Genomic DNA, 14,185 nt, shown 5'->3' with positions numbered 1-14,185 from the left:
AGTTCGTATTTTAGAATATCGGGCTCAACTTTGACTAGACACGTTGATACGCCAAAGAACAAAATAATGTACAGACAATCGTTCTGTTAGATTGAACCTTTTGATGCATGATATGAGATTGATCATAGAATGCGACGCGATGCATTTTAGAGAGAAGTGTATGTCAAAATTGTATAGGATATGAAAAAAAATTGTCTAGTCCCGTGGATGCAAGATACGTTAAAAACTAAATTCTGTACAAAATAGTGTTTGATGCGTTTGTAGCGTCGCTTTCTTTTTTTAGAAGGCACGGTGACTTGTGGCGTAAAGAGTTATAATAATAATCAATTAAATTGCGAAACATTACCTTCTAAAGTAACGAAATAATTTTCATAGACTTTGACAATCGTTCATTGGGACAATTTTGAGTTGCAGTTGCGTCGCTGTTGCGTCGCAGTCGCGGTACCATCACATCGCGTTCGTCGATGTTGAACATTATTAAATTTTCCTGCACTTCTATTGACGAAAATTCTGTGGTTTCTATGAATGCTAATGAATACATGGCATAAAATAATATCGTAGAGATACCTTGCGTGGCACAATTCTTAAAGAGATTTTTTCAAACTTGGCAAGCAACTCTGGGCATACTTTCCCAACTTGTAAAAATCAAAACGTACTTCTATAAGCCGAAAGAAAATTCAAATAGCTATGAGAATAATATTGTTATTCGTGTGTATTTTCAAAGCTTATTGAACGAATCGTTTTGATGATAAATGGTTAACTGATGTTATGACTAGCTGTCGAAATTCAGGTCATCAGTTTTAGATATATTGTAAAATATTGCGCTTGATATAATATTTTGTATTGATTTATGCTGATAGAAAAGTTTTGTTTTATTTTGTTTGCGCTTTTCATTTCTAAATTGAATACTAAAGTTATATTCATATTTTAGATATTACGCAATGTTTTAACTTTCTTTTTTTTATTACTATCAAAAATTAACCATGCACATTTTTAGTGCTACAAAATGCAAGACTATTTTATTTGTAAGCGAGCATATTTTGGGCTTGTCACCAAGCAACAATTTTTTTATTAAAAATATTCATCATTTGAGATAATCTTAATATCTTGCCCGATCTAAAAACACTGACTAACACTTTGACTATCACAGAAATAGAACCCAAGACCTCCAGTGCAACAGTAGCACACATCAAGCAAAAAAATATATACTATGACTAAATAGCGCGTCTCAAAATTTAAACCTCTTTCTAAGAATCTACCATTACTAAGAGCCCGTGAAGCACTAAGTAGATACCCAGTAGCAGTAACAAGTTCTTAATCCTTCAGCATCACTTGCAGTTTACGCATCTTACTATCTGTCGTCACTTACTAGCTAGTAAAACATAGTATTCACGTCTCTTTCACTCTTGTAAGTTTTGTGGCATTTGAAATTAAATTCTAGGAAGTTAATTATCTATGTACATCTCTTTTACACGTTTAGGTATTGTATACCGTATTTATTTGAGAATGGTAGGAATTTCTTGTTCTCCCTTTTCCTAGTAAGTCCTAGATGAATGAGTACATTTATTGGGTGCCGTTGAATGTGGTCATTAGAAGTTACGATGTTAAAATCACGTTCTGTGAATGTTGTCATAATTAAATTTTTCTACGATATTGGTTTATCTATTAGATGTCACTGTAATTTCCTTTTTTGCAAAGACGACGATGGTGTTAATTAATTGATGATCGGAAATTAAAGAATACAATACCTTTTTTGTTTTAAAACCCGTTGCACCATTTTATTATGTGAACAAACCGCGAGAGTTAAAAATCATGATAGGTGTTATCGAATCTTACTCTCCGACTTATGAGCAATGTGCTTAAATGGGACTTTTGCAACATAAAATGTAATTTAATAATCTGTCAAAAATATAACTCGAAAAAAGCTATATACATACAAAAAATTGTTCTTTACAAAAAAGTCGCCCAAAGAACCACGTTAGCTATAAAAGCCAACCTACTTGAAACTGTGCTACCAATTATTCTTGTCCAAGGACAACTGCACCGCAACACTTAGAACAATGCATCACGTACAGAAGAATTAGTCGAGAAAGGTCATTCGTAATGGCCGAGATTTAATTTGGAACATTTTTTATTGCGGACGACAACGTTCCTTGTACAGATACGAGTTTGAGGCTGTTGCTTGAATTGAATTACAAGAATAAGAGTTTACGGTGTTTGGGTATATTTTCTTTAACCCAAATGATAGGCAAAAGTGGGCCAAAAAAGACTCACGGTTTCGCTAAAATTTAGGCGTCACTAAAAACGGGTACTCTACTGCCAAACACAAGTGAATTGTCATGTTGAGAACTGAAAAAGATTAATTAAGAAAGACAGCACGCTGTACCGACCTTAGCAACCTTAATCGATTTGTATAAGGCAGTTAAAAGCCAGAGCCTTAACTAATTCTTTGTTGCTTCATGTTTGAAGAGGTCCATGCAAGTAGCATATCATATAAGACTTAATACAACAATTGGTACTTATAATAAATATATTAGGCAGTTAAGAAATTAAGCCTTAATGATGATAAATCCTTTGTGCCTACATGTCCTTTATCAATTCATGTGAGTAGCTTATAGCAAAAGATTTAATGCATATCCGTAATCAAAATTAAAACCTGAAAGTGTATAAAAAATATACAGCAAAAATACTTTTGACGTATTAATGTTGAATAAAACTATAATTACGATATCAATCAACTCAATTTGGACAGTTGAAAGAGAATTTACTTTAAAATAAATATAAATAAACAACTAACGAACGATGACAGCGAATAATTAAAAAGCATTTCATATAAAAAGCAGGCGTTATTAAATAAATGACAGATAAAATATTTTCACATTTTCAAACAACAATTTAATTGGTGTAATTAATTTAGAAACTATGAGCTTTATCATCAGATAAATGAACTAAAATTATAAAGTAATAATTGTATGATAATAATTATAAGTCTTTTTAATTATGAAGCACATTTATATTTTACTAACTAGGTAGTGCGATTCCGCCTGCATTTATCAAGATTTGATCAAGTTTTTTATCAAGATCACAATTTTCGAGAATTAAACATTAAAACAAAAATGTAGCCTGTGTTTGGCCACAGGTCTTCAACAATACATTTTTTTATTAAAATCGATTCAGAGGTTTAACCGTGAAATTATATCAAATTGAGTTTTAAATAACGTACATCAATAAAGAATAACTCTGATGCTAAACGCTGCTAGCGCAAATTTGAATAGAAATTGAGATTGTAGGCTCAGAAAACATGAACTAAATGTCGAAGAATAAGCACTAACAAACAGCTACCGTCTCTAATACATAAACACAATATTCTTCTTAAATATAACATTATTAATCCAGCAAATAACTATTTATTAGACAACAACACTAATTATCTCAACAGCTGGCCGAATTCCGTTAATAATACACGAACTGTATTACAGAATATAAGGGTAACGGAGAAATTAATACTTATATCTTATTACGAAATTGAGAATTCACTGAATGGAAATGAACCAGGAGTGGGTATAAGAGATGCTGCTAATGATGGCTTTGAATCTGAGACATATAATAGCGCGATTCTCTACTGTCGGTACTTTCGTGTATCGAGAGTATGTCATTTAAAATGTACTGCAAAAATAGTTTCTACGACGCCCGCTAGAGGCGCTGTCATACAACATTTTTCGATAGCTAGCCGGTTGTCGGTAGTCGATATTGGTAGAGAATCAGGGTACTGTAAATGTGATATTTTCATAATTGAAGAATATAACTTTAAATTCCCGGATCGAGGAAGGTGGTATGGAGTTTTTCTACTTTCTATAACTATATTATTGCTGCCTCTGTGATCGTAGAAGTTGTGTATACAAGTGCTAAATACAAAGTTTCAGGTTTACCCAGTTTAAAAAAAGCACTAAACGTTACCTTTTTATGGCAATAGGTTACCTCTACTAAATGGGACTAACATTGCAAACAGTAGAACGAATATTTTTTACATCTCTTTATATGTATAATTCCTTAGGTTATTCAAGTCCGTCATGCTGGTCATATGTGGGTACATTGCATCCCTTCCCTGAGAACTTTTTTGAAAAAGTCTTTGAGGCTATTGATAATTATTTCTGGTGTCATACACGACATACTTTCGAAAAGTCATTAGCAGGAGCCTAAGGTAGCCATGATTACACTCATGGGAGAAAAATGATGAAAATACTTAGTTATCTGTACTTTGTTCTTTAAAATAGTATAAAATAATTACGAAACCATTGTTTCAATGTGACTTAAACTTAAGTGGTTTTGTTTGTCGGCTTTTTGGTAGTGACGTTATTTATTAGTTAGACTGAAATCGTTCTGCAGATAAATGGGCTTTCGCAGAGCAAGTTATTGGCTCCTGTTCAGTTTGCTTAGATATGTCTTGAGACGAGAGTTTCTTTGTTGTTGAGTTATTTTTCCAACTGCTTGTTTATTTATTTCGTAGATAAAGATTGTTTCTAAACATGTAATAATGCAAAAACAGTGGGCCATTAGCAAAAAGGTGACTTTGAGGATTAATATGGACGACACTGCCGTTAGTATATATTATCCTTGCCCAGCAGTGGGACATTAAGGGGTTTATTTATTCACATACATTTTGTAAACTAAACGAGATTTTTTACATGTGTTCATAATATGTAGTACCTGTGCTATATTTGTGCAAGATTCAGATATTATTACAGATAAAGCGACTTAAAATAATATAGGTAACGTTTCAATATCAATCAACTTAAAGACGGCATTGACAAGACAGCAAATCTTCCAATGATAATAAATGACATCATAATGACATCTTCCTATTAAACTACTTCGTAGACACAAAAAATCCAAACATGAAGTTAACAAAGCGAACTTGTTTCAACTTTTTTTTTCTTCAGGTGCCGGCGGCCTCCGTACCACGGAACTGCGGATAATGCCGCGAGTCGTTCAACGAGGAAGGAATGTGACGATGGCGTGCTTGTACGAACTGCACGACTATGGTATATACTCAGTAAAGTGGTACAGGGGTACTCAGGAGTTCTACAGATACTCGCCTCTGGAAAACCCTACGACGAGGGGCTTGCCCGTAAATGGGATTAAAATTGATGTAAGTAGAGTTTTACGTAGAGTTTTAAGGTTTTTTGACAAGAAAAGTAGTGTCGTGTTTTAAAACTTGTATAGTTTTTGAAGATAATTTACTAAATATTAGTTTAAAACTAAAAAATATTATTTTTGTTCAATTAATAGTTTACTTTTGAAAATATTAGATTCAGGATTCAGAAATTGTAATTATTGCAGAATTTACATTTACTTATATTGTGTGTTACAATCCATTTCCGGTCTTACCAAGTTCGGAGGTGTTGCTTCTCAATGTATAAGATTCGAATCCCAGCACTATAAATACTGAGTTTACCCCTCTTGAAACACAGCACTATCTGTTTTATAGTAGAAAAGCTAATTTTATGACAGTCAAATCTATACTTAATATTATAAAGCTGAAGAGTTTGTTTGTTTGTTTGAACGCGCTAATCTCAGGAACTACTGGTCCGATTTGAAAAATTCTTCAGTGTTAAATAGCCCATTTATTGAGGAAGGCTATATATCATCACGCTACAACCAATAGGAGCTGAGTACCAGTAAAAAATGTTACAAAAACGGGGAAAATTTCACCCATTCTCTCTAATGTGACGCAAGCGAAGTTGCGCGGGTCAGCTAGTGTTGCAATAAATAACACATTTATGATTTCAAACCAATTATATGGGTCCCAAGGATCAAAGACTAACAATATTTTGTATTACAGAGGTATAGATCGAATGAAACCCACGTGGTTCTGCTGCGGGTGACGCCGAACCTGAGCGGGAACTACAGCTGCGAGGTGATACTGAACGCGCCCTCGTCCTACCCACACTACACCGCCACAGCGAGGCTTGATGTTGTTGGTATGTACCAGTCTATAATACTGTTGTATCTTTAGTTTAATTAGGCCCACCGTTATAACTATTTTACTCATGAGTAACCAGCATTTTTAGAATGATAGCAGCGTCAAAGAATGCTGTTACTTTTTTTAACGAAACGGAAATAAACTTTATGTACAAAGGTAAAAAAATACTATTGGCAATAAAATATAATCCTCGTATTCATAAAAATATATTAAGTTATGAAACTCATATATAGGGTTTTGTTTCTTTCACTCCTCAGCAAAATGAAAAAGAGAAAACATATTATAGTAGTTTTTTAACTAAAATAGGTTTATAGTGTGTTTATGAATAAGAGGGTAAGACTTTAATAAAAATAACGAAGAAGATTACCGATTGCTTACTAATACTTGAAATGAAATTGTCATAATTTTGTAGTTAGTTTACTCCTACTACATACTATTCTGAAAAGTTCTGGTAAAAATTGCATTGATATGCACGTTAACTGTAAATAAAACGAATGACATTTTTATCGATACGGAAATTGTACCAAAATATTCCAACAGTAGGTACACTTACTAAAGAAACAATAGTTCGATTCACTAAATGATATTCAGGAACTGCAAACTAATATTAAAATATCTGACTAAAATGAAATCAACTTACTAACGCTAAAGTAACAACATTGTGTTCCATAAACTCTTAGTTATCCAAACTTGTTTACCAGACTATTTTGCGTTCAGAACTAAGTTGCATATAAGTTAGGCAATATCATGAAACTTACAGAGATAAGGACTATTAGTTACGACATACATTTTAGGCGAAAAATCTAGCTTTTACAGTAAGGGAAGCGACACACCTGCCGAAATTGCGGAACATAATATTTAGCTACGGAAGGTTTGGCTGATTTTTCATAGTTTGGGGTGTATTAATTAACAAAAAGCGTGGTGTACAAAATGTTCAGCATCGAACGTTGCGCGGGTGTGTCGTTAGACTTAAGTTGTATATTTTCTACAATTATTACTGATGTAATTTTAGATTATTAAAACAAGTACACGGGAAAGACAAATCTATTTTGTGATATTATAAACTCACAAAAGTATTTCTTCTAGTTATGTTTTCATGGCTAGGCAACTAAACCGTCTTTTATAAACTTTTGTAAGGGGATTGCGAAAATCCTTTGCATACGCCAATAGTAAACGATTATTTAAAAAAATAACAATGAAGAATGAAACCCAAAATACTTCATTTTAAAAAACAGCAGAAAATATCAATTTATTTTCATAAATTTTGCTAACAATGTCGTAAAAATAATAATTCAAGTTACCGTCCATATTAATCTTAACAACATCACAATTATAAAAACAAAAAATCCAACTCTTTCAATTTTATTTTCTTCCAAAAAAATGTCCGTCTCATAAATCTTTTAAAGCAAATAATCCAAAACATTGATACTTTGATCCGCGGCATCTTAAAAGGCTCTCAATTTCAAAATAACGAGCTCTTGTTTATATAAAAATCATTTTTTGTGACTCCAATAAGCTGATCATTGGTATATCTTAGCAACGTAGAAGGAAAACCTTAGCAAATCAAAGTATTATAATTGACCCAAATATTCTTTTGGCTCTCCTAATGATATCAGAGTGTTTCTTATTATCTTTCACGGAGGCTTGATTATTTTAAGTATATTATGGAGTTGTTTCTGCCCGCGACTTCGTCCATGAGAAAAGATTTTTCGGGGAAAAATGTGTTATGTTACAAGCTAACTTCATTATAATTTTTTACAAAATCCTATCAACTGCATTTCAAGTTGAAACCCTTACTATTCAATATCTAGTTCTTAGTTGAGTTTCCATGGAAACCGATGTGTCATTCAAGTATCGATAAAGTCAGTAATATATTAAAATTTATACTTAAGAGATATCTCGAGTTAGAACTATTGATTTAGGAACGGTTAAATACATATTAAAAAATACATGCTACCGATAGCTCAACTACTTTAACAAGTTAACAAAAAGTAGTACGAATTCAATCAGTACAAATAGAGGAAAAATCATGAAACGCGAAGCCGTCAAAAAGCACGAAACAGCCGACATAATACCCACATTAAACCGTCAAATTCTTAACATCTCTCAATCTTGAGGAATCCACTAATAAAACAAAATGTACCGACATATAATTCTAAAGCTGACCCCTGACATTCAATTTTCTAAATTTTCGCTATTCCATTCGACGGGTTGAGGTCACAGGTGGCGTCGCCTTCCATTTTACTACCAACCTACCGTTCTCTTTGTGTTTCACATCACATTTTTATGATTCCGCCTTTGTTGCCCATTGTCTGTTACGGTCAAAGAGTTTTAATAATACGAGTCTCGCTATATTTTTTTTCAAGAACACGTGAGGTGAGGTAGAATTTGTGATATTTGATAAAACTGACGGAATTGGATTTGATGTTAGTTGCTTTTTTGTAAGTTTTGTACGAAGTGGTGTAGAATTAATTGCTGTATTCCTCGCTAAGATTAAAAATTAACCCGTCCGTCCAATTCTAAATCTAACAGACGCTCTGTCAAATTTAGTGTATAGATGCCATCTTAAATGACGTTTCTATGAGGTATAGAGGAAGAAGTTACGATAAAATGATAGATGCATGACTTTCGTTATAAATAAACAGTGGATAGAACGGGCATTGAAAGCAGCCGTAAATCAGCTTTAATGAAAATCAGCATTAAAATAAATAAGGAATTAAGTGTAGAGTACATTATTTTCCGAAATTCGCGTGAAAAAAGTCGTAAGTGCAGTATCTGATAAAACTGTCAAAATTGGATTAGATGATAGTTGCTTTTTTGTTCTGTTTCTAGGAAGTTGCGTAGGTTTTACTGCTGTTGGGTTAGTTTTATTTGTACAAGGCCTAAGGGACTTATGATTGTTGCCTATTGTATTGCTCTCGTAGTGTACAAAGAAAATTGCTAGAGCATTTTGTTCTAGGGTAACTATCTCGGCTTTTCCAACGTATATGTGACTGTGGATTAAGATATTTTAGTTTCGATTTTTACATATTGGGCTAAGTGTTGATTAAAATTTACTCAAGTTTCTGAATAGAGCCCTTGTCACAATGATGAGTTGCTCGACTACCTCGATCACCGGTCGGTAAACCATCAGTGGGTTAAGTAACCTTTGCGCGGATGTTTTATGGATGAGTGATGATGAGAACTTTGACACCAGGTTGACTACTAACCGTTACAATGAATGTATAAATAATAGGAGCAGTAATTACCAATTATTGTGCATAAACATAAGATTAGCTTCTAACCAAAAACAGGCATGTTATTATAAAATAATTGGTCCAACTCAAAACATAAACCCTACAAACCGCAAGTTGATTTTGAAAGTTAATAACACAAATAGCTGATTCATTTTGTTTTTCTTTCAAACCGAAGTATTGTACGTAATAAAGTTTGAATAAGCATTGTCTTGCCAATTCTTGGTTTACACACCGCCTAGTTTAAATAAAGTATTAGCAAAGTTGAAAACAATGAAAGTTTTGGCGAATATTTTGATGTTGATACACGAAATGTTGAAGTTTGAATATAATAGAGTACAAGCTTTTTCTAGAAGTATTTCTTCAATTAAAGATTGGATATTTATACTGGATACCTTAAACTGTTTTTTCTAAAATAAAATACTTACTTTCAAAATGTAAATAAAGGTGGCTTTTTCCATTGTGTATATTTAGAATCTGAAATTACAGATAAATAATATTTTGCAAGATCATCATAAATTGTCGCGTAATTTCGAAAAACATAGTAATTATGCTTTACGAGTAATTACGAAAAACATAATAATATATGTTTTTTGTCAATTAACTTGTCGACGTAAAGTTATTACAAAGAAACCTTGGATTATTCGTCGTTTTTGCTATGATCGCAAACGATGCGTGATTTCGCTTTATAGTATAAGTGAAATCTAATAGTAAACTAATATTTTGGTCTAGGTTACACTGGCCAAGTGACTTCGACACCTTACAAATTAATTTGCTTTACCGTATACTACGTTAATCTACCAAAATCACCTAAATTTTAAAACCAATGTCACGACTTCGACATCTTAGAAAATAAATTTGCATTACCGTATACTTTCGCGTTAATCTACCAATATCACCCTAATTTCAAAAGTTAAAATCACTATTTAACAATTTTCTCTTTCCCCAGGAGTGGGAGGTCTCCGAGCAACAGATCTTCGGATATCGCCCCCCGTAGTTCAGCGAGGGAACGACACGACTCTAGCGTGCCTCTACGAGCTGACGGACGCGCCACTTTACTCCGTCAAGTGGTACCGAGGCCGCCACGAGTTCTACCGCTACTCGCCCACTGAGAACCCTACGACTAAGATATTCCCTTTTGCTGGGATTAATGTTGATGTGAGTGTAGTTTATTGTATTTTATTTAGATGCTTTTTTAGGAGGTCGTGTATTAGTTGATATTTGTTGTTATACACATATACACATCTTTCGGAGGGAATCAGAAAATGGGATACACCGAATGTTTAACATTAAATTGTTTTTATTTGCCTTTAATGTTATTGATCATACTAACTATACGTGTAAAATTTTCAACAGATTTGACACTTAATTTTGTTAAAATGTCCAAATACGTGTTAATTTGAAACGTTTAGAAAAACAAAATAAAAAGCTATATTTTTATTTTTACACTACCGCACAATATTCAATTTAACACTACAACAACAAAATTAAAAAAAAATGATTTTCAGTAAAAGTATGTATTTTAAAACCGAATCCACACAATAACGCAGATCCACAAAACATACATAGTATCACAGTAAAGTAACTCAAACAGAGTTATCCCAACAAACACACCTCATTTGTCAGTGTAGTCGCTAAAAATTCTACATATTAACATTGTGGGGCTTTTAAGCAAATTTCTCTTATAAGTCACTGCAATGAATTTGTATACAGAATTCTTGGGAACTCGTACACGGAACAATTTGTCTTCGCAAGACTGTCACAAACGACTGCTCATGTCATGTAAATGCATGTACGTAAAGTCTGCAGCGAATGAGAGCGCTATAGCTATACGAAGATATAAATTATGGGAGCGAATGCATGGAGCTTGCCAAGTGTAGTATCGAAAATGTGCATTAAATTAGTAATGGGGTATTGATCGGTTATGTTGGATAAATATGATAGTGTTTTTGTGTGAAGATGAAATGTTAATAGTGCGATCAGGAGTAGTTGAGTGTTTAGTGAATTTGTGTCATTTAAGCGACCAACTTGTGTTAGGGTATGTCGTTTGAAATTCTTTAACACAGGAAACCGTATGTTTATTTGATTAATATTACATTTTTTGTTCTTACGCTTCAAGGGTCGCCTAAGCTTTAATTTATAATCGACGCCGAATGAAAAAATCACCAATGATTTGTGTATATTTCTTAATAAAAACCAAAAATTAGTATTCAAGTAGCACAAGATAAATCTAGAACTATCTTTAATACTTAATACAACAACAATCCAACTTAATTCAAAACAGAACATTCTATAATCCGACTTTAAAAAAACTTCGCATCGCATCAAACTCGCATTATCTTCGCCTCAGTGTTGTACCGACTTAAAACTTCATTTCACAAAACAGATTTATTATATCTAATGTAAAAACTCTTGTCGGGGGGGAAAATATGCGAATCTCGGAGGGTACTAAAGAAAAATGTTGAATATCAGACGAAATGCCTTTAACGGCCATTATTCTTGTCGTCGACCAGAGAAAACTTCGCAGCAATTATTTTTACCTGTTGAGTTGGTAGAACAATGTATTTTATGGTGTGGAATTTGGTTAATATACTGGTTCAGTTTAGCGGAAGGGAAAATGTGTTGAGTCTCTGTTAAAATCTCCGAAATGTTTGCGGTTAAATAATTTTGTAATCTGCTTGTTCAGTGCTCTCTTTGCTTGGATTGTTATTTTTTTTGGGATTATGTATGTGAATGCTTTAATTAAGGTATTTCATTTGCAAAATTATTATGCTTTGCTACACAAAAAAGTGTCCGACCGAATGTTCGTCGTAAAACTGGTTTCGGTCGGACACTAATTAACAAAAAAAAAATCTCATGAAAAAAAAACAGTACGGGCAAGTATACTATATAAGCTCTCTGTTCTCAAATCTAAAATTAGACCAAAATATCGTCAAAAATCTTTTAAAAAATGTTTCACGAAAGTTCCATATTGAATTAAGCAGTAACAGTAAAATCCGTAACACGGGTCCCGAAGCTAATCCACCTTCTGACGTCACAGTACATGTATTACGTAAAATTTACGCGCGGGATATATTTCTTCCTTTTTGCCTTATACCAGGGTAAAAATATGAGGGATTTATGGAGTGTTATATCAGTTAAGAGCTATTTTCATGCTGATGTTGGCTATCAACTGTTGCAAGTAAGTGTCGATTGTGTGTGGGTCGCAGCGGCGAGGGACTGACAGTGTTTTGTTTATAGTTTACGTAAATTTTACGGGAGATATATGTCAGAGTAAAATAATGCTGCAGTTTTAAAAGCGGATGCCATTGGTTTTGCTTTTTAAGTACTACTTACGCGATGGATAGGATTGTGCTAAAAGTGTACAATACTAGTTTTTGCTTTATGCCCAATTAATTGCTCCAACAACTATTTTAAAGTAGGTAGGTAGAGGTAGCGTTATTCCCTAATCAGTACTATCACCTGTGGAGAGCTTTATATTTGATAGGTACTGCCAATATAGTTCCTTCTTCGGCACCCGCTAAAGGCTTTGATAAGATTTTCATACGTTTTGTTTATGAACTATCCGTTTGTCGATAGACAATAATGGTAGAGAATCGTCATAATGTCTGAGCAGTTGCATAATATTTGCGAAAATCTAGAGCACTGAAAACTCCACAACAAAACCATTTGTAGCAAAATGTACTAAAATCTTGGTCATCGTGTAATGCTAAATTAGTTTTAATTTAATTTAAAATGTAAATGTCCGGAACAAAACAAGCTAGCTTGCTTATTCCTGTATTTAATTAATCAGTTATTCTCCTTCGTATCCCGTTGCTAAAGAGAGAAGTGGATTTATTGTTTCACCATCTGCAATTTACTTCTGATTAAATTCGAGGAGAATTCCAAGGTATAGTGCTCACTGGCGGCATCGCGAAAAACTGAATATTTAGACAAAAAATTCAAATAGGACTTGTTTGAATCGTCAGTATGACAAAATTGCAATTTAAATGATAATTATTATAGATATTAATTGAAAATCGTGGTATGCTTAGATATAACTGGTATCCTCTGGGCTGCTCTGATATTTATTCGTGCTTTGCTTAAGCAGCTTTCAAGACTAGAGGCAAGAAGCCAGTAACCTGCTTCCTCGCACAACGTTTCCTTTTTTAGTTTGCCTAATTATTATGCAAATGGATTACACCTTACTTATTGTTGTTATATTACATCTTTTTATTTGTTATTTGTTTTATTTATAGTACACAGGATAAATTTCGTACCAAAATACGCCTACATTTTATACATACATGAGGATTGATGTTAGATGCCCCGATGCGTCGTCCCGCCAGTGGGCGCCGGACCTAAGATGACTAAGCTTTTACTTAAACTCATGAAGTACATTTCTAGACCTTTCTAGGTCACTTGTGATGATTACATTTGTTACATTGTCGTAGGACAAACAAAGTTATTTTGTAAACGGAAAGGACAGAATTTTGTTGAATGAAAACATAGTAATTTTACTTTTCATTTACTAGAACTGAATTTTAGCTCTGGGGTATAAAATGTTATCATTACGTTTTATTTATTTTTCATTCATATTCTTGGCCCAGGCGAAAATGTATACGGCTGTTAATTACGAGGTCTTAGGATCTGTTCTTTGGTAAATAAATACTTTTCTATATCTAATTTATGTAAAAATGTGATACAATAGCAGCCCGCAGTTTGGTTACGTGTTACCATTTTATAGGACCTAATATTTTAGAAATATCAAAACGCAGGTTTATTTTACACCGGTACCATACATCTTCGGTTATAAAGGCGTTGATTCAAACATAATTACATCTCAAAAGTTGATTCAAAAATAAATATCTCTGATGTATTAATTTATCTAGACCTAAAAGCGCGTGAATCCATCTACATTTTCTAAAACAAATATTCGAGACCGCACTATCAACAAGCTCTTAATTATTTCGTTCCTAAGTAAATAAAA

The 14,185-nt window shown here is 33.2% G+C and overlaps 1 protein-coding gene across 1 annotated transcript in view; it reads left to right on the top strand.

Annotated features, from left to right (window-relative positions):
* The window catches only part of LOC142976720 (uncharacterized), an 89,141-nt gene that overhangs the window by 56,979 nt on the left and 17,977 nt on the right, over positions 1-14,185 (top strand). Inside the window, exons 2-4 of the mRNA XM_076120236.1 lie at positions 4,941-5,149; positions 5,843-5,981; positions 10,166-10,374. Coding sequence (XP_075976351.1) covers positions 4,941-5,149; positions 5,843-5,981; positions 10,166-10,374 — 557 coding nt within the window. The remainder of the gene's footprint in view (positions 1-4,940; positions 5,150-5,842; positions 5,982-10,165; positions 10,375-14,185) is intronic.

Source organism: Anticarsia gemmatalis, chromosome 11, assembly GCF_050436995.1.
Source record: "Anticarsia gemmatalis isolate Benzon Research Colony breed Stoneville strain chromosome 11, ilAntGemm2 primary, whole genome shotgun sequence".
Lineage (NCBI taxonomy): Eukaryota > Metazoa > Arthropoda > Insecta > Lepidoptera > Erebidae > Anticarsia > Anticarsia gemmatalis.
The sequence above is the reverse complement of the archived record's forward strand: the minus strand, read 5'-3'. Positions and strand labels throughout refer to the sequence as shown.